Raw genomic sequence first — 20951 nt, 5'->3', positions numbered from 1 at the left:
AGTTCATTACAACTCTTACTTTGATCAGTTGAGCCAAAGCTATGACCCAAATAAGACCTGTGTTGTAATAAATGGGACTTATCTATTAAAGGCCCCCTGAAACATATTAGCTTAATTACATTTTTACTCCGAGTAAAAGTATGAACTCAAGTTGGTATTGATCTGCTTATTTTACATGAGAGATGTAAAATCTGTATTATTATTTTTTGTCTGTGCTTTACATGATGGTTTAAAGTGGGTGTGGCTCAGTTAAAAAAATGTGATGTCACAAAAAAGCTAAATCTGATAACAACATTAAACATATAATATATTAGACCTGAGGATTTTCTTTGCCTTAATGTTGTTTTTTTTATTGTGAATATTTAATGAAAAATGGCCATACCTAGGTTTTCTGTGCATTTGCTGATATTTCCCAGTGATGTGTAATATCAGTCAGTAAAACTACAGTCTGTAATGATACTAAGTGTCATTTTTGCTTTTCAACAGCACTGTAACCAGTCGGACCATGTGACCAAGCTGTCAGACACTCTGAACTTGATCTTCACCGTGCTCTTCACTGTGGAGATGATTCTCAAGCTCATGGCCTTCAAAGCAAGGGTAAACACCCCGATGTCTCTTGTTCAAATGGTTTTCCACTCAGCCTTAGTGTCCCGCTGTCTCATCTGTGGTTTACCTCTTCATACAGGGCTACTTCGGAGACCCCTGGAATGTCTTTGATTTCATCATTGTCATCGGCAGCGTTGTTGATGTCATCTTGAGTGAAGTCGATGTGAGTACAAATAACAGAGCATATTGTTATACATTTTTCTTTTGTCTGATGAACACACAGATATCAGGTTCACACTGCAGGTGCTGTGTCTGTGAAATCCCTTTGTGTTGTCGTAATGAGACAGTCCCAGTAATCAGTGTCATTTGTATTGAAATGACTCAATGTATTTATTCAATGCTTTGACCCAGACGCATATAATCGCGGCCCAACCGCTGATTGGTGCCAACAGATCTAGCTCACAGAACATGGTCAGTACTATTGTGGGCCATTTTCACCTCACCCATCCACTCTCACCCTCCTCAGTGCCTTACACAGACAACACTTCCTTTTCCATCACGAACCCACCCATACGTTCCTTCATCCTCACAGCACAGTTGTTCATTACATTTACTATGTTTTGTCTGAGCACTTCAAAAGAGCACAACAAGGATTTAGTGTTTTGTGATAATGCCACACAAACTGCTTTCTCCAACTAGTCACAGTTTTCTCTTGTCTTTTCTGCATTGCATCATCCTCATCATTTCCACACAAGCAACACAAGCTTTTGGCAGATTCACTTCTCTATCAAGAATGTGATGAATGACTTTTCTTTCTTTTATTCCTCCTCTTGTTTCTCTTTATTTATTTCTTATCCCCATCAATCCCTCCATCTTCCATGCACCTCAATCCTCACCTGTCTATCCTCCACAGACTGCCCTGGCCTCCAGTGGAGGACTGTACTGTCTCCATGGCTGTGCTGTAAATATCTGATCCACACTGCACTGCACTGCTGCATGAGCCTTGCTGTGTGAGCACCCCACTACGTTCTCTACTAAACCCTTAGCGCTACCGTACTGAACCGCGTGCGACTCAACCCGCTGGTGAAACATCTGCGTTCCTACTGTCTCGTCTCACCTTACACAGCAAATGTAAAAAGACCTCAGGCTGTTTGCTATATAGTGTTACAGTACGACTCATACTGTTTACACAAACAGGTCTTCATTTCAGCACTCATATAAAATCACAGCAAGTATTAACGATGGCTGAATGACTGAAAATCGATAAAATCTTGACAGTGAACTGTGTGTATTTGTTGATTTCGCATGAGTTACAAGCTGCAGCTGCTCCTCTAGTTTTCAGCAACTAAGATCCTGAAGCTTTGTAACTCATCACAGGTAGAAACATTGTCTTTACTATTAACCCTAGTTTGAGATCATACATCAAACCTAAATGATCTTTAACAGTATAAGTGCAATGTCTTCAATTTACATTACATTAATATTATTATAACTAAGTATTGAATATAACTGCAATATCTATTTTCTTTCTTTCTTTTTTACACAGGAGACAAATCCTATGCAAGCAATTGCAGTAAGTCAAAACTGCCCCACTTTTGGAAGAAAGACATTCTTATTCTTAGGTTTTCTGTTTTCTCATATCTTCTGTTTCTTTTTTCCCCACAGGCTTCTGAAAATGCCTCCGTTTCCATCACGTTCTTCCGACTTTTCCGTGTCATGCGTCTGGTCAAACTGCTGAACCGCTCGGAGGGCATCCGTAACCTGCTGTGGACCTTCATCAAGTCCTTCCAGGTCTGTCACAATGGTCATCTTCATTTTTATTTTTATTCTGCACTTGTAACACATTTTTAATGAGCGGACTGTTTGCTTTGTGTCTTCAGGCTCTCCCTCATGTCGCTCTGCTCATTGTGATGCTCTTCTTCATCTACGCCGTCATCGGGATGCAGGTGCAGTCTTGAATATTTATTTTCTGGATCAATAAAATTGTAAACCTGTGAAGACTGTTGAATCAGTCTCTGATGCTAAACTCTACTGAGACATGTCTCTGCATTTTTCATTGGTGAACTAATTGTGACTGGTGCTTTAACAACCCCCTCAGATCTTTGGAAAAGTATCCCTAGTGGACGGCACTCAAATCAACCGCAACAACAACTTCCAGACATTCCCTCAGGCTGTTCTGATGTTATTCCGGTGAGTCTGTGGTCTGTATGGGCTTCGAATGCTCATTGTTCGCTGGATGGAAAACAAAGATCTCACTGTAGGTTGTGTATGCGTCTCTGTATCCAGATGTGCAACTGGAGAGGCTTGGCAGGAGGTCATGATGGCTTCAATGTACGGGAAGAAGTGTGACCCCAAGTCCGACTTCCTGCCAGGAGAGGAGTACACCTGTGGGTCCAACTTTGCCGTCTTCTACTTCCTCAGTTTCTACTGTCTCTGTGCCTTCCTGGTGAGAAGCAGATGTTAAGTCAACAGTTACCTTTAAGGTGTTGTCATATTTTAGCCTTTATCATAAGAAACAGTACTGTATAAATCAAGGTGTTTTATTTTGTCCTTCTTTAGATCCTCAACCTGTTTGTAGCTGTCATCATGGATAACTTTGACTACCTGACCCGTGATTGGTCTCTCCTTGGTCCTCATCATCTGGATGAATTTAAGAAGATCTGGGCTGAATATGACCCTGAAGCCACGTAAGCCTAGACTGCAAATAAGATCCAGGATCCTCTTTGTGTTTTTTCTATATGTCCAGCTAGGTCAGATTCAGGTGTGTGCCACAACAGATGAGTATAACATGTCTCTTGGATCTGACAGGGGGAGAATTAAACATCTGGATGTGGTGACGCTGCTGCGGCGCATCCAGCCTCCACTGGGCTTCGGCAAGTTCTGTCCTCATCGTGCTGCATGTAAGGTATGTAAGATTATTAACAGTCAAAAACCAAGTGATGCTCCGCATATACTGTATATGTCCGTCATCAGATAGTTAAGACCATATAATATTGAATATTCTATCACTATTCATTTACAGGTGTCTCACAGTGTTATTTATGGTTATTCACATTAAATTAAACTACCTCTTCCCCATCCCCAAGTCTTTTCCCCTCATCTTATGTAATATTATTATTAATACATTGTCAGCTGATAAAACTATGAAGGTAAAAAATTGTGTTTCCTGCAGCGTTTGGTTGGTATGAACATGCCTCTCAACAGCGATGGCACCGTCACCTTCAATGCCACTCTGTTCGCTCTGGTCAGGACTGCCCTTAAGATCAAAACAGAAGGTAGGGTGCACCAGTACCTTTCTTATACAGTTTGTATATAATATTTGTCTTTTCTCCAACTTGATTTGCAAACTGTAACTTGATGCATTTTCCATGGATTGTTCTGAAAAGGTAACTTTGAGCAGGCCAATGAGGAGCTGAGAGCCATCATAAAGCAAATCTGGAAACGTACCAGTATGAAACTGCTAGACCAGGTTATCCCCCCGATTGGAGGTCAGTCTGAGGAAAGAAATTAGACACATTACAAAATAACCCTGTATTTCTCACACTGATTGCCCTCTGACGTGTTTGACCTGGTTGTAGATGATGAGGTGACTGTGGGCAAATTCTACGCCAACTTCCTGCTCCAGGACCATTTCCGCAAATTCTTGAAGTGTCAGGAGGAGTACTACGGCTACCGCCCTTCAAAGAAAAGTGCCTCAGGGCCAGAGATCCAGGTGAGCAGTCAGTTTGGGGTCCAAATCATATTATCAGTATAATGTTTCAAATGTCAGACAGGAAGTTACTGCATAATAACTGAAAATCACTCATAAATGTTCAAGAGAGATGGTAAGCATTTTTCAGAGAAGCGTGCTATGCAAAAGTGTTGTATATTGTATTCCCCTTTGGCTCTTCAGGGGTAAATAAATCAATAAAATATTATATCAGCACATTTTTATGCACATAACTGTTAACACTGCACTCATCTTACAGCGCTACCCTGCGTATACCTCAGTGTATGTCTCTTTATTACACCATTACTCAACTTTGTGCCTGTGCTCTTCACTTCTCCACATCCTGCATGTTTGTCTAGGCTGGTCTGAGGAGTATAGAAGAAGAAGCTGCTCCAGAGATGCACAGGGCCATTTCAGGAGACCTGCAGAATGAGGATGAGATGGACAGAGCCATGGAGGAGGCTGGAGAAGAGAGAATTTACCAGGTGAAAAGCATTTTCTGCAGTAAAATGCAGATATATGGGACATATCTAAGTATATGCTTGTCTTGCTTGGTATTTGCAGCGTACCCATGGCCTGTTCGGTGACCGGGTGGACTCTTTCTCCTCCGAGCCTGCCAGTGCTCAGTCCGCACAGATGACCAACCAGCGGCCGCTCCAGTTCTCTGAGAGCCAGCCCGAGTCCCCACCAAACTCCGCCACCTTGATGCCCACCACTGACTTTTTCCCCACAACCGCACCAAAGAGCAACACTAACAACAACGCCTTCGCAGAGTGAGTACCATATATACTCCTATCTACAATGGTGACACACACACTGTGGGTGACTTTGATCATTTTTGTTGTCCTTCAGATTTTCATTTGAAAGAGAAGGCAGTCCTGAAGAGTTGTACAATCCTAATGAGGATGAAGAGCCAGGTATGTCCATGCAGGGCAAATTGCCCACAGAAAATTATAAACATTTAACATATCGAAGTTTGTTTCTCTGTGCACATGTTACAAGAAAACCACAAATACACTCAAATATAAGAAAGTAAACATATGGTTAAATGTAGACAAACAAATGTATTCCCCGCCCTGTATCCCCACACATATGAAATACACACACACACAAGCTCATGTAAATCTTTATATAGTAGTTTGCTAGGTGTTCATTTGTTTATTTGTAGGTTGTTTATTTGAAGGTAGCCAAAGTTAGCCCTTGTGTGAAATAGGCTAATGAAAAACATCATTTTTCGTTCAACAACCCAGTCCCTGTTCACTTGCTGTTTGTGGGATTAATGATTATCTTGTATGTCAAATTCATCAAATTGATCTGATTTACGGCTATTGACTATTTTCTCAGTGGATTCATCTGAAGATGTCAGACAAAGATGAAAAAAAAATTCTGTGCCATTTTCACAGAGCTGAATGTAGCGTCCTCAAATGACTTGCTTGTGCAAACATCAGTCTAAAAGACAGAGATAATCAGTTTACTGTCATGACACAAACAAAAGATGCAGCTCCTCAAAACAGAATCGGTTATTAGATTAATTCATTTTCTGTCAACCGGTGGCACTTTGCGGTGGGTTTCCCTGGGTAACTTTTCACTGTCATTTGTTTGTCCTTATTAAGAGAACAGACGCTGGAGCTTCATGGTGAAAACAAACAAAACACAGGTAAGATTTATTGAAGAGTGACTTGTGCAGTGAGTGTGATGATGAACAACTCATTTTAACAATGTATGAATTAATGTCCTCTTTGCAGTTCCCTTATGACCCTAATTATGGTGACGGTCAGAGTCAGGGCTCCCACACTGCAGCGGATCAGCTCGTCCAGGAGGTGAGTGAGGAGATAAGAGGTCTCTGACTGCACGCATCTACTGTCTAACTACTAACCACCTCTACTGGCAGGAAATGTCCTGATCCACCGTCACACCTGGCTTGGATAGGTGTTAACAACAGTTACCACTCTTTTCAGTACTGGCCCTGACACTAAATGAGGAACATCAAGATTTAAACTACAATTATTTCTCCTTAAAATGTAAAGAAAGTTCATGTTTTGTTGGAATTTGTTTGGATCTTTTCAAGTGTCCTAGAGCAGACATAAGTCACTAGGTTTTTCTGTCCAGAGATTAAGGACATATTTTTAAACTGTAGGTTCTATAACTTTCCAGTCCATAAAATGTTGTTATTTACAACATTTTTTACAATAAGAATTTAAATTTCAGTCTTTCATATGGTGATAACAGTTCAAGTGAGATTTGTGTCAAGGTATAAATCAAAGCTGAGCTATGAAGGCTTGTAGAAATATTATGATAAATGAATTTCTTTTTCATATTTCAGGGGAATTTTACTTCATAGAGAAGGTTGGGTAACTGTTTCATTAGTTGTTTATCTGAGGCTATGGTCCCTACGTTTCTCTGTGGAGTTCAGGAAAATATTATATCATTGTTACCATTATTTTTTCAGCCGTTTTAATGCTGCATAACAACATAATTCATAACTTGACAACAACAGGAGCTGTTGATTTATAGTTGTTACCTTACTTGTGATAATTTGACATTGTTACTGTAAGCCTCAACACTGCATTGTGTTCTGTCTTCCAGGCTCTAGTAGAGGGCGGTCTTGCCTCTCTGGCCAAAGACGCAGACTTTGTGTCTACGACCAAGAGGGAGATGGCTGAAGCGATGCACATCCCCGTCACTCAGATGGAGGGCATGGCTCAGGGCATCCTCAAGGAGCGCTCCGGCAGCGTCGCCTCTGTCAAAAAGAGACGTCCCATCCCTGTGCCTCCCGCTGGCCCGTCTGCGGCCACACAGGAAACAGTCCAGCCAGATCCGGCTGTGAGGAGGAAGAGACGTCCGATCCCATTGATCCCCTCTGTGCAGAACCAGGCCGAGGCCGACGCCAAAGTGTAGAGGCTGTCATTTGAGTGTACATGGATATCATGTGGTTTTTACTCTTACAGATGGCTTTACCTCACCTCACTTCACCAAACTTGTTCCCCTGTGACAATCTGTATCTACTATCCTGGCTCAAGGCCTAAAGGCACATTAGCTCAGGTTCGATATATTGTCCAGTGTGGTTGAAACTTAAACGAAGGAGAAACAATATCTGATAATGAAACATCATAATCTTCAGATTTATTGAAACTAATAAAAACACTAACTTATCTCAGAGTGAACAGATTGAAGCACTCCTTTCTTTGTAGCGTTTATGAGGTTATCCATTCCATAGACTTATAGGACAACCATGTGAGCGGACTGAATGTCTTGTTGAAAGCCTCAAAGAGGGAGGCAGGATAGTGACAGGTGACTAGAAATGTCTGAAGTGACTTAGAGAAGCAGGGAGCAGGCAGCTGTCTTTATCACGCTGCAGTTCAGTGAGGAAGAAGGTAAACTGAGTGTCTGTGCATCCAGGCCCAGAAACGTTCAACTGAGTATTCAGTTCACACTCTTAAAAGGGTCCTGGTGCCGACAATTAAAGTTGAAGCATTTTTTTCTGTTTTTAAAGCAGTGTCCTCTGATCCATTTGGACTTGCTGTCTTTAATTCTTTTATTACTGAGGTTTTAAGTTTCCTCCTGTTGTCGACTGCTCTTGTATACAGTTGGTTTCAGCAGATTTTTAAGAGGAAACATTCTTTTTTATGAATATTTTTATTTGGGACATAAAGGTACATTTCATCTATAAGAAGATTTAGCTATTTGTTAAATGTAAGCCTTTCTGTAGTCATGTAGTGCATGTGATTTTTTCCACTGTAAGTCACTACTGCTACAGGTTTTATTTATGTTTCATTCATTTACATGAATGTGTCGTTCTGTTGAGTTGGGGGTAGTTCGTTTGACCCATACAGAGAATGTTTCTTCAGCATACCTGGAGTATGGTGGATTTAGTTTGAAAGCTCACCAAGGCGTATGAACAAATTTTATTCATAATTGCATGGGCATATGTGATTGCACATGTTTCATGTTTTGTGCCTGAATGCAAACATGACCGGCCCTTCCAGAGGACTGTTTTTTTTTCTTGTTTACACTGTCCTCTGGTCAGCCTGTGTTTTTGCTGTCGTACATCACGTCATTATTCAAGGTTAGACACCGTTGGTTTGAGTGAATCTTAATATAGCTCAACTTCTGACCTTAATTCTTCACTTCTGGATCTGTGCCAATATAGTTGATGTTACATCGGTGTTCTCACCATTGGCAAAAGAAATAAATCATCCTAAACATTCATTTCTGTGTTAGTTGTCTTTCTGCAAATAAACCAAAGCCTGACAACACAGACAGGTGAGTTTGTGCCAAGAAATAATAATCAAGAGTTGTGATAAAAAGATGCTGAAGTGGGTACAGTGACTGCAGATTCTCGATGAGAAGGTAGGTGCTGCCGCTTCTGCCCCCCCCCCACCCGCTGAAGCTACGCTGTGAAAACTGAGAGCCTCTATAAATAGTCTTGCCTCGCAAAGCAAAGACTCCCCCCGCCTCCTTATGGAATGGAAACTTATGCAGCAAGATGCAGACTGCATTGTGGGTTCAAACAGGTTCACAGAAAGGTAAGAAAATTCCTTAAAACAGAGGCACAAAGCTGTCAAAGTACTCAGACAACTGTGAACAAGTTGCACTGCAAAATAAAAAAGGAAACAAAATTAAAGGAGCTTAAATAATTCAAATTTTATTTATTGAAGCAAAGCAATCAATAAAACAGAACTGACAAAATATCCTCACTCATGTTGAGTTGGAGACTGTTGAGAGACTGTTGTTATTCATACAGTTGTATAGCCTCAGCACTTTTCCTTTGTAGAAATTTTCTGATGAAAGCTCCATGATCTCATTATAGTACTGGCGGTCGCAGCTAACTAGTGGTTTCACTTAGCTATCACACACGGGAATGTATCCACCATACTGTAACAACAGTTTCCTGATTTTCCAGCTTTTAAAAGAACGAAGCACATATGAAAATGCAAATACATATTTTAGTACACACAACAGAAGACAGGGGAGGGCTTTAAAGCACACCACAGAAAGGGTGGACCATAAACAGTATAAAAGTTCTGACAGCAAAAACTTGTTTCTGGTAAATTTGACACATTTTACCACATGATACAAACTCAAACGTCTGTTGAAAACATTTGATTCCCTCTCACCTTCGTTAGATTAGAATTCAATTTATTGATTATTATAATCACTCTTGTATGGCCAAATTCAGAAAGGGCTGACTTGTATAAATGTACATACATCCTGTTTGTCGCAGTTTATAAAGAACGACTGCTCCACAACTTAAAAAAAACAAAAAAAACAACTCACTATCTCACTACTCTAGCATATTGGGGAAAAAAACATGAACATAAAAAACAATAGGAAATAAGATGTAGGACCTAATGGATACATGATCTGTGTCTATAGAATACATGAGCAGTCCATCCACCTTGCCAAAATGCCAGTGTTGGAAGTTGCCTTGTCCTACTCATTTGGATTTGGGTTGGCATCTGGATACTGAGAGAGGTCGAAGGTGAGAACTTTGCTGATGACACAATCTCCTTGCTGTGGGTTGAGGAGAAGAAAAAATATGTTAATAATTGAATTGTGTGATTCAAATGCAGTCCATGTTTTCAGTATGCATTTTTGGCAAATTTCTGATGGATGCTGATCAGTTCAGTCATATGCCCTAAGCATGCCAAATCTAAAATTGGATGTACTGATAAGATTTCCAATTAGGGCTGCAACAAACATAAACATTCTTATCATCAATAAATCATTTGGACACTGATACGAGAAAAAGTAGTTGCATCAATTGGAGCTTTCCTTTTCCTTGAGTCTCTCCATCTGACCAAGAGCCCGAAACCCAAATGATCGAGCCATGATCAGAAGCCTTTTTTCACCATTTCTGACAAAAGTGTTAATTATTGTTTGACATGTTATTGTCCAAACAGTTTATTGATTATGAGAATGTTTATGTTTGTTGCAGTCCTAATTGGAAATCTTATCGGTACATCTAGTTTCAGATTTCGGTGGATTAGTAAATCATTACAACTTTACTATTAATGGAGGCCATATAAATAATGCAGGGTTTCTGCAGCAAAACAAATTAAAACGTTAAGACTTTGAAAACTTTTTTTTATCTACTAGAGGCTGCAACATTGAACCTTTTCATCGTCACACTCACACAACAATTGAGGGAAAACCTGTAGGGACAGTACAGCTTACATGTACCATACTGGACATGTCAAAGGACTGTTACTATAAGTACGCTAATCTTCTGACATTTATATCAATATATAACAGACATTTAAATCAATGGTAAATACCAGTAATTCCTAGTGCATAATTAATAAATCAACTATAAATTAACATTACTTTGTCCCAGGAGAGTGGAAGAAAATTAATGGATTGATAAACCAATTCAATTAAGTAGATGTATGTTTTTACTAAAACTGACAAGGGCTGATGAGCCTCTGTAACGAGCACCAGTGTGCTCAGTGTTTGCTGCAGCTCTGACAGCGCTGGCTGAAACCTAAAGAGGATTAAACTGCCTGCAGCAAACACAATGCAGTGTCAAAACAGTCTCATTTGTATTTATAGAAGGATAAAGTCTACTGACAGCCAGCTTTGTAAATTAAATGTACAAAGCTGACTTTTTAATACCTTTTGCACTAGTGAATGCAGTGCTGTGCATTGAGAGACATAGAAACCTGCAGAAACCATGTTCTACTGTCAAAGCTTCACGGAGAGATTCAGTATAATCAATGTTGAGGAACGCACCTCTGGGTAAACGCCGATGAGCGAGTCCGCCTTGGTGTAGAATTCCTCCTTCAGAGAAATGACGATGGCCTGGAAGTTCTGCACCGACTGGTCTTTGATGTAATTGGCCACCTTGAGATTAAAGGAAATGATGAGTTGCAGTTTTTCATTATTTACAAAAGGCCTCTGTGAATCAAAAGCAGAAAAGGTAAAACGCTCAAGTCACAAAATCAAATCTTATTTGTGAGCAGACCTTGCCGATGTTAGTGTTGTCCAGAGCAGCGTCGATCTCATCCAATACGAAGAAGGGCGCAGGTTTGTAGCTGCAGACAAGGAGAGAGGACGTCAACAAAAGAGCAGAAATCTTCATCAACTTTCAAGCAACACAAACACGTATTAAGACTCCCTCTCCCCCTGCTCCTTTGTTTCACCTGTGGATGGCAAAGAGCAGAGCCAAGGCAGCAACAGTCTTCTCTCCTCCCGACAAGTTGTCCATGGGTCTAAACCTCTTTCCTGGAGCCACACAGTTATAGTTAATGCCATCCAGGTAGGGCTCCTCTGGGTTCTCTGGGCCAAGGAAAGCCTAACGAAGAAGGACAATCACTGTGAGATATTTAACACCATGAATGCATGGACGGGAGGTCTTTCTGTGTCAAACTTTTGAGGCATACCTGAGCACTACTGTTGCGTGACAGGGCCTTGTAGATCTCATCGATGTTGGTGGCCACAGACTCAAAGCAGGTATTGAAACGATCAAACCTTTCCTTCTTGATCTGCTCAAAAGCTTGCTTGGCTTTCTTGGCTCTCTTACGAGCAGCTTCAAACTCTGAAATAAAGACAAGAAGTACACACTGATGATGTCATTAAAGGCTCTACAACGGCACTGGGAAAATCGGCGCCGTTTTATTTCTCTCGCTCATTTATAAGCCCCTGTCATCTCACCGTCACTGGTCTCTTGGAACTTGTCCCTGACGCTCTCGAGCTTCTCCATGGCCTTCATGTTGGGAGCGCTGATCCTCTGCAGGATGCTCTGCTGTTCGTTCAGACGCTGCTGCAGTGTGTTTGTCTCTGCCTTTATCTCCTCCTCTGACAGCGCATCCTGTGGGAGGTCAAACAGGATTAAATACGTTTTACTTCATGAGAGCAGTTCAAAACACAGACGTTTGCAACCGTCACGAAAGTGTGTGTGTGTTACCAACATGAAACAAAAATCCAGAGCGTGGATGTCAGGAGGTGATGCTGGACGTTTTAAATGTAAAGCTAGGTCGTCATTTGTGGTGTTACCTTAAGGTCTTCAGACAGGTTGCTGTAGTCGATTTCTATGAGAGCCTCTTTAGCCAGAACACTGCTGGACGTCCTCTGGCTGCTGGACTCATCTGTCTGAGAGCTCCCCTGAATCAGCAAAACAAAAATAAAAGGAGAATGTAATTATCTGTATCAGTCCCAGTGGGATCAAAGTCAAAGGGCCTGTATCAGTGTGTTTGTGTGTACCTCTCCCTGGCTGATATCATCCATCGTTCCGGAGCGAAGAGGCAACCTGATATCCTGCATTTTACAGGCTTGCAGCAAGTTGTGACGATCACTGCGCTTCTGTTCCAGTTTGGTCTCAATAGCTGTCACCTCCTTCTGGAGCTGGGTCAGCTCCCTGCAATACACAACGACAACAACGGTTTTAGTGCAAATCCACCTCAGAAACAATGTTTTTATTAACACAACAGGGAAGTGTAGTGTGTGTGTGTGTGTGTGTGTGCCTGCAGCCACTGACTTGTTGGCGCCACCCAGTTTTTTGCGTATTTCCTCCATTTCGTGGTTCTTATCATTGACTTCAGATTTCTTGGTGAGGTGCTGGTTCTTCAGATCCTGCAGCTGAGCCATGGTCTCATCAATGATCTTCATGTGTCTGTGCTCCTCCTACGGGAAAACAAAGGATGTGTGAGATTATCGTGATGTTAAAACTGACAACAGACCAGATAGCAAGTTTTCTTTTCATCCTTCGCTTGATGTTTTTACCTTCTTAAGTCTCTCTATTTCAGCCTCGTCCTTCTTGACAGTCTGCTCCCACATCATGACCTTCTCCTGGTCCTCCTTCAGCTGGTTCTTCTCATAGTCCACCTGGATGCCCAGACGAGTCTTCTGCGTCTCAAACTCAAGACTGAATTAAAAAAAAAAAAGTATTAAAGATCAGGATTAGCTACAACGTGGAAAGACTGATGAATGCGCTACACTGAAAGTGAATTTAAAATGACTAAACTCACCGCTTCTTTGCGATTTCATTCTGCCTTTTCACCTTCTCCTCTTCAAACTCTCTGATGTTTCTCACTCCAATCTCCTTGCAGAACTCCACAAACACCTCATCCTCCACCTGGCAAATGAGGACATTCATACAGGTGTTAGATCAGGGTTTATACAGGAATCTTGAAGTTAATTTTAATACCTTTTTAAGACTTTTTCAAGACCTTCTCAATATTTTTCAACACCTCACCGCCACTTCAAGCTGTAACCATTTACACCAGTGACACTTTTAACGTAACAGTTTTAGTTTGTGATAAAGACTTTAGACAGCTATGATACAACAGAATTCAAAATAGGCTGGGATAAGAAATCAAAGGCAAAGTTTATCAAAAAAACATTGCTCCACTCTCAAAAAACAAAAACAACAATCTTCTTTTCTTTTTTATGTACTGGTTCATCTTTGTTTTTTGATAAAATGAATAAATTCACACACTTTTACAATGTTTTTTAGGACTCAAACTCGTGGACAGCTAATTCAGAAAAAAATACCCTCAAAATTTAAGACTTTGTAAAGTCGTGAAAAGACTTTTTAATACTTTTTAAGGGTCTTAATTTTCCCAAAATTGATTTATCACCTTTTAATACTTTTCAAGACCCCGCGGATACCCTGTAGATAAAAGCCAAATAATCATAAACACATTTCTACATGGACTTCTCTTGCTGTGAGTCTCACCAGGTTCATGCGGTCCCTCAGGTCAGTGATCTCCCTCTCACGGGACTGGATGATCCTCTTGATGTCATTGATGCGGGGGCCAAAGTTTGCCAGTTCACTCTCTAGCTTAGATTTCTCCTGCACAATGCAAATTTAAAAAAAAAAATCTTCAGTATACAACAGCCAACACAGTAACAGCAGACTCACTGGACGTGTAAAATAATGATGTGTAAAGCTGTACCTGCATGTTGAGGGAGAGGTGGCGTGTTTTCGTCTGTTCCAGGTCACTCTGGGAGTACTTAAGCCTCATCTGAAGACCATGGGCCTGAGACTGAACCTGACGCAGCTCTGCCTCCTTCCTCTTGGCCTTCATTTGCTCCTACAATGGAAAACATTAAGAGAGACAATGTTAACAAATTTGCAAAAACAAATCAAGTGGCAAACCATCAAACTGCAGTATATAATAATTCACATTTGGAGGTTTTTACAACAGTTTAATTACATCCTGCTTCACATTAACTTTTATGATATTATGCTAATTCACTAACAAATAAAAAAAACAACTTGAGCCACAACCTGATTGATTAATATCTAAAGTTACCTTGAGCTCTTCTGTGAGTTTCTCTTTCTTTTCCTTGAGCTTGTCCACTGCTTTCTCATCCCAGCGCCTGGCCTTGGCCTTCAGGTCACTGGCTCCTCCAGAGATGACTCCAGACTTCTGAAACAGAGTACCGTCGAGGGCTACCGTCTGGAAACAGGAAGACAAGGAGAGTTAAGGAGGCAGAATAGATTCAGGTTTACATCTACCTCATCATTAGGCAGAAGTGATGGCTTTCAAATCCTACAACATGGTAGACGCTACATATAAAACATCAGCTGGTACCTTGTGTCTGTACGGCCCTCCGAAAGCAATCCTTCGTGCATCTTCTACATTCTCACACACCAGGGCATTGCCACATGCGTACTGCAGGGCTTTCTTGATGTGAGGGGGCTCGTAGCGAATCACATCAATCACCAGCTTGGCTCCTCGCAGCTCCCTCAGCTTTTCATCTGTTGGTTTTACCTTTGTTTACAGAGAAGGTTAGTGAGTGTTTTCTATTAATAATTCATAACACTAACAATATTCATTAACATTCAAACAGACTTGGATTTATGTTAAGTGCCATTTTTGGAGGGAACACTAGTGCCTCACATTATAAATTAAGAGCATCTTAATTAGTCGCTCTGAAAAAAAAATATGCAAAAGGAGTCAAGTAATGAAATATGCATTTAAGGTTTCCATTCTTAATGGTAACTTTGATATTGTATATTTTAACTCGGCTCACACTCTTGATTAAATCTGTGTTCAGTATTTTATAGTATTCACCTCGAGGTAGTCGAGGGGAAGGAAGGTCTCAGGCTCTCCTCTCTGCTCCTTGATGTACTGAATACAGTCTCTGCCAGTCTTCTCAGAGTCAACAATGATGGCGTCCATGTTCTTGCCCAACACTTTGGTCACAGCGATCTGATACTTCTTCTGAGTGGGCTGGCACAGGTCAATTAGACGGCCATACTGAGGAGAGAAAGAGAGGTTTACTTCACTAAAATCTCACAAGACAAAAAAAACCTCTGCATAAGAAAACTAGACAACATTGCACTGGCAGATGTGACAGCTGTCGTACCACGGAGCCGGGGTAGAGTCGTTTGATACTCTCCATGATCTCAGCCTTGCGCTGCTGGCGACTGTTCTCCTGCCTGTCGATTCTGGCGTCTCCCAGCTGCTCCATTACCTACAGAGAAAAGCCAATAATAACAGGATTTGTTACGGACTTTTTCACAGCTGACATTTTCCCCTTGTCAAACATGGGTGTAACTAATAATATTAAGAATGCCGAGCGCCGGTGCCAAAGCCCCGACGCTGTGCATGCTGGCCCACTGGCATGGCTTCCTGGCACACCTGGCACCATTATCAATTTCATTTCTCACACTGGTTACTCCTGGTATGTGGAAATATCTGCAGTGAGATACAATCATCGATTCATGTGGAGAAATTTAGATTCATGCTGCTCACTTCTGGAATCAGCTACAATTTATGGAGCGGGTTGAAATCCGCAAATTAAATCTGGAAGATTGTTGGAAAGTTGGACATTGTGACACATTCACTCATCACTAACAACTACGACACTTAATTTCCTGTGTGTTTTGTGTACCTGGTTGAGCTCCATGTTGATCTCATCTATCCTCCTCTTGGCCATCTCCACCTCCTCAGTCAGCTCCTCCTCCATGCGCTTCTGCTCATCTAGTGACTGCCTGGTAGGGGTGACATCACAAAGGCATGTGAGCAAGGGAGTTTATGTAGTACCCTATCAAATCAGCCCATGTAACAGTGACAGCAGCATACCTGCTGGTGGTAATGTAATCCTCTAATTTCTCAATACGTTTCTGGTTTTCCTCAATTTCACGGATCTTCTGTTTGATTTTGGCCTGGACAGAAACAACACAATGATTGTGACAATGATTATGTGCATTCAAATCAGTTTGTTCTAACACAGGGAAACAATGTCATCATTATCTTATTCACCTCTGTCTCCACTTTCTTCCTCTCCTCCAAGTCCAGACGGTCCTGGTCGGCCTTCTGGTCACGGTTGAATTTCTCCAGTTCCTGCGCCAGTGTAGCAGCACGTTTACTGGCTTCCTCCTTCAGACGATGGTACTGCTTGACCTGGTGGCGACAGAGAAACAGACGGTCGTGTTAAGTCACTTCAACTTCTCACACAAACCGAGTATCATGACATCATGAAAAAAATCTGAGATCCAGTTAACACACAAGTTTGCATTTTGTGCCAGTTTAATACCAAACTACTAGATGCATTTTAGAGGCTAGAAAGTCATCTAGGAAATAAGCACTGTTTAGAAGTTTTGCAATACAGATTAAGTACTCAATACTTATATATTCAAACTGATCTGAAAGTAAATCTATACTTTGTGTACAGGAACCAACCATTTATTCAAAATGAAACAGAGCTGTTGAACATTTACACTTTTCTTAGATACCAGACCTGGTTTTCCTCCAGAGTGAGGTCCTGGCCCTGGCTCTGAGCTTCCTCCTCCATTCGCTCCTCAAAGTCCTGCTTGGCCAACTCCACTGCCCTCATCTCTTTATCCAACTCATCCATGTCTCCCTTGCGTTTCTTGTACATCTTCTGGGCATTTTGCAATGATTTGCGCGCTGCCTCAAGCTTCTTGATCTTGTGTGAGGTGTTCTCCTTAGCCTTGATGTACTGTGGCCTCTTTTGGTTCAATTCGGAGTCCTTCTCTCTGTGGAGAGAGTCATATGATTTACAAAGCCCAGGCTTTAAATGTACAGGATCTATGTATGTGCATTAACCAACTATGACTTACTTGATCTCTTTCTCAATGGTCTGCTGCTCTCTCATGAGCCGGCCCAGCTCCTTCTTCTTGTCCTTCAGCTCCTCCTCCACGTGGTCCATCTTTTTACGGTCCTTGTCAATCTCCTTGTTCCGCTGGCCAAGCTCTTTATTCAGTTTCTCAATCTCTGTCTCGTTGTGGTACAGCTTGAAGAGCTGTAACTGAACACTGGCCCTGGCTACTTCGTCCTTCAGACGCTGGTAACGCTCAGCCTGGAGGATAAGAGTAGGAGACACACAGGAAGCGAGAGGTAAATATTTATGTGTTATTTATGATGATGGCTTTTATTGGTAGCCATGAAAACCTCAATGAGATTAAAAATCTCTTTTAGATGAGTGTCCTTGCCAAGACTGCCAATGACGTTGAGTTTCATTCAGACAAAAAACACAGACAGACAGACAACGTAAACAATGCCGCAAATTCATGTAATCAAATGCTCTCTGAGGGTCAAATTCTGCACACAAGACAATGAACTTAAATGAAGTATTCCTTTTCTAATCCAAACAGAATGCATGGGTGTATATATATACACCGTATATGTGTGCAACTGTAGAGATAATTTATTTGCAATCAATGCAAAGGACAAACCTCCTCTTTCTCTTGCTTGGCTTCTTTGCGCTCTGCAGCAATGTTTTTCTTGCGATGATAATTGAACTGTGTGTCCTCTTCTGCTTTCACCATCTCCTTCTTCCGGCGGTCGTATTCCTGTGCCAGCTCTCCAGAGCGGGAGATCTCCTCGAACAGAGCTGTTCGCTCCTTAGGGTTCTTCATGGCAATGGACTCCACAGCTCCCTGGAAGGAGGAGAAAATTAGAAGGGAACTTAATTAAATGTGATTACCATAAACGACTGACAACACCATGTGCCCAAATATGAAATTTACAGCAGGAAAAAACGATGCAGCGCTCAAATGCACTCTCTGAGGAAACTGAAACCGGCCTGACTACGCGCCAGCATCCCAACGACCTTCTACAGGGGTGTAGTGGAGAGTGTGTTTTCGTACTGCATCTCAATGTGGTTCTCGAGCTGCAGGGAGGTGGATAAAAAGGCCTTGCAGAGGATTGTGAGGACAGCAGAAATCATTGATTGGACTATCACTTCACTCTGTCCAGCACATATTCCAGAGCCGCTGTACAAACAGGGCCCTGAACATTTACAGAGACACCTCTCACCCTCTGCATAGACTCTTTTAGCTTCTGCCGTCAGGGACACGGTAGCACAGCATCAAATGCAGAACCACCAGACTGCTCAACACCTTCCTGTCACAAGCTCTCAGACTGTTAAATCAATAACTGCACTTTAAGAGACTCCACTGCTGCACTTTATGCTGCACTTTTAATTTATGTCTTTTAGAGTATTTTAGAGTATTCTTTATTTCTTGAGAGTCTTTAGTCACATTGAAGGGATGTCTGTGTTTTACTTTGATCTCCAAGAAACATTCTTTCATTTTGTTTGTAACACTTTAAAAATAACAATAAGGTCGAAGCAGTGATGCTAAATGAAGGCACATGACTGACTTCATGAAGTGTTTCCACTACAAAGGCTACTGACAATAAGCAAAACAAAACATGCTCATTAGCGGGCCTATATTTGTTCTCAGAATATATTTTGATTTAGTGTCAATTGCACATAAAGTGTTTATTACATATATTTTCAAACTTCAAACCATAACACTACTCAACATTACTGAGATCACCGTCCAGCATGTCTGACAGCAAATCTAAATACACGTCTCTCAGAAAACATATTTAGGAGACTCACCTGAAAGACCAGGAAGTTCCTGGCTTTGATCAGGATCCCAAGTTTTTCTAGCTCTTCACTGTATTCAGGCAGGCCCACCACCTTGTTGTTGATGCGGTACTCAGAGGAGGAACCTGATGCAGACGTCACATGCACATGAAAGGAGATAAAACACCAGAAACATTAGCTCATTAAAGCACACAAAGGATGCCTGCAAGGAACGTTTCATTAAAGACAATTTAAGGATAACAAAACTGAACACATTTTACAGTTTTGTGTGAGTATTTTTTATAATGTACAGCTAGAGATCCAGTGACAAAAAGCTGTTGTCAAAGTGAAAATCGATCTCGGTGAGTTTTAAGGTTTTAATGGTCTGCATGTAAAGAGGTACTGGCAGGATTTTGAGGAAATCAATTCTCAATTCTTATACATAAAATTTTCCTGTTTGTGGATGTATTTGGATTTATCTATAGGACCTTTATATATGTGACTGCATAAGATTACACTCTGGAAGGCACAAAGGCACACAAGAAAAACACAGAATACATGAACAGCTGAGCACATGCAGATATAAGCAAAGCAAGTGAACCATACAATCCAACATGACTTCCAGTGGAGGTTCATACCAATAATGACCCTTGTGAAGGACCGTTCCTCTCCGTTATCCTCCTGGTACACCATACTGACAAAGGCCCTGTTGGCAGCTGGCTTCCCTACAGGCGCTCCATGGATTAGATCCTTCAGAGTCTTCACACGCAGGTTACTGGTCTTCTCTGCCAGCACGAAGCTGATGGCATCCATAAGGTTGGACTTTCCTGCAACAAGAAATTATGTTTTCAGTACATCTCACACAAATCCAATAGGTAAAGCAAAAGATAAATCAGAGTTACTAGTGTTTGTGTAATACATTTGACATCTGGTGGTTTGATCCAAACCAGTAGACAAAAAAAGTTTCATGTTCTGTTTGACCTCAGAGATCAATTGTCAATTCAACTCCCTTTACAAATTAGTTTGTTGTAATGTTGCAGTGAACTAAATAATACATTTTAACCTTCACTTGTGCAAGTCAGTGAGATCTGAGTTCACAAATCAGATGAACCTTGCCTTTGTCAGCAAAAGCTAATATTTGAGAGTATTAAAGATTACAGACAAAAGGGACGTTTGACCATTTCTATAATGTATTAAATGTATTATGACTTCGTACAGTGTTGCACAAGCTAGCATAACGTTACACAAATCCTTACTCAAATAGCGCTAGAATTAGCAACTGAGAGCAGATATACTACGTAATATACTACCAGTTAGTGCGACACTCAAACGGCTGTCTTGTAAGTCATAATACACACGAACATGCATCAATCATAACTAGTAGCATCAAAACAGCGGGGCTGTGTTTACCGTTAGCTAATGCTAACAAGCTGCATTCTGCATTAGCCGCGATCATAACATACCTGATCCATTGGGTCCAATGATTGCAGTAAACTTATGAAAAGGTCCAATGATCTGTCTTCCTTTATATGACTTGAAGTTTTCGATTTCTATGAGTTTTAAGTAGCCCATATTCGTTATATTTGTGTCGCGGTTCTAAAAAAAAAAAACTGCACAGTAAATATTAGCAAGTAAAATGTTGCTAATGCTAACAACCAATGTTCACCAAACAAGCAATCTCAGAGACGAAGCATGCGCGCAAATGAATGAATCCCGGTTCAATCTACTGCCGACCAATGCTAAAGTCACATTATTAAATGCATATTTAGGTTAATAATCTAAACATCTTCATAATCGTAGTCAAATAGCCGCGGTGCAGTTGTGACAACAATGCGCCATTTTACAATCCAACAGGAAAACCCTCGAGCGCGCGAGACACGAAACCTCGCGGTTTCTCGCGATAGGA

At 41.2% G+C, this 20951-nt stretch overlaps 2 protein-coding genes across 2 annotated transcripts in view; one reads left to right on the top strand and one right to left on the bottom strand.

Moving 5' to 3' along the window:
• The window catches only part of LOC146984620 (dihydropyridine-sensitive L-type skeletal muscle calcium channel subunit alpha-1-like), a 19607-nt gene extending 11143 nt beyond the window's left edge, over positions 1 to 8464 (top strand). The window contains exons 27-45 of the mRNA XM_085781949.1: positions 487 to 597; positions 686 to 769; positions 1460 to 1507; positions 2093 to 2119; positions 2212 to 2337; positions 2427 to 2492; positions 2645 to 2736; positions 2833 to 2992; positions 3106 to 3233; positions 3355 to 3451; positions 3719 to 3821; positions 3933 to 4034; positions 4125 to 4258; positions 4615 to 4740; positions 4820 to 5028; positions 5108 to 5172; positions 5869 to 5912; positions 6001 to 6075; positions 6842 to 8464. Of these exons, the coding sequence (XP_085638075.1) occupies positions 487 to 597; positions 686 to 769; positions 1460 to 1507; positions 2093 to 2119; positions 2212 to 2337; positions 2427 to 2492; positions 2645 to 2736; positions 2833 to 2992; positions 3106 to 3233; positions 3355 to 3451; positions 3719 to 3821; positions 3933 to 4034; positions 4125 to 4258; positions 4615 to 4740; positions 4820 to 5028; positions 5108 to 5172; positions 5869 to 5912; positions 6001 to 6075; positions 6842 to 7153 (2109 nt within the window). The 3' untranslated portion in view covers positions 7154 to 8464. The remainder of the gene's footprint in view (positions 1 to 486; positions 598 to 685; positions 770 to 1459; positions 1508 to 2092; positions 2120 to 2211; positions 2338 to 2426; positions 2493 to 2644; positions 2737 to 2832; positions 2993 to 3105; positions 3234 to 3354; positions 3452 to 3718; positions 3822 to 3932; positions 4035 to 4124; positions 4259 to 4614; positions 4741 to 4819; positions 5029 to 5107; positions 5173 to 5868; positions 5913 to 6000; positions 6076 to 6841) is intronic.
• On the bottom strand, positions 8043 to 20907 carry smc1a (structural maintenance of chromosomes 1A). Its single transcript, XM_085781952.1, has 26 exons — positions 20509 to 20907; positions 19684 to 19872; positions 19079 to 19191; positions 17907 to 18110; positions 17292 to 17530; positions 16949 to 17207; positions 16471 to 16611; positions 16291 to 16373; positions 16100 to 16199; positions 15572 to 15679; positions 15277 to 15462; positions 14794 to 14973; positions 14512 to 14658; positions 14152 to 14289; positions 13932 to 14048; positions 13222 to 13328; positions 12977 to 13118; positions 12732 to 12877; positions 12458 to 12611; positions 12251 to 12358; positions 11909 to 12065; positions 11638 to 11792; positions 11398 to 11549; positions 11220 to 11289; positions 10988 to 11098; positions 8043 to 9769 (listed from the first exon to the last, which is right to left on the bottom strand). The coding sequence occupies exons 1-26, from the start codon at positions 20615 to 20617 to the stop codon at positions 9689 to 9691; spliced, it is 3696 nt and encodes a 1231-aa protein (XP_085638078.1). The 5' UTR covers positions 20618 to 20907; the 3' UTR covers positions 8043 to 9688.
• Between the last annotated feature and the right edge of the window lie 44 nt (positions 20908 to 20951).

Source organism: Trachurus japonicus, chromosome 7 (genome assembly GCF_045865225.1).
Source record: "Trachurus japonicus isolate A0001 chromosome 7, Traja_1.0".
Taxonomy (NCBI): Eukaryota; Metazoa; Chordata; class Actinopteri; order Carangiformes; family Carangidae; genus Trachurus; species Trachurus japonicus.
This window is presented reverse-complemented; position numbering and strand designations above follow the sequence as displayed.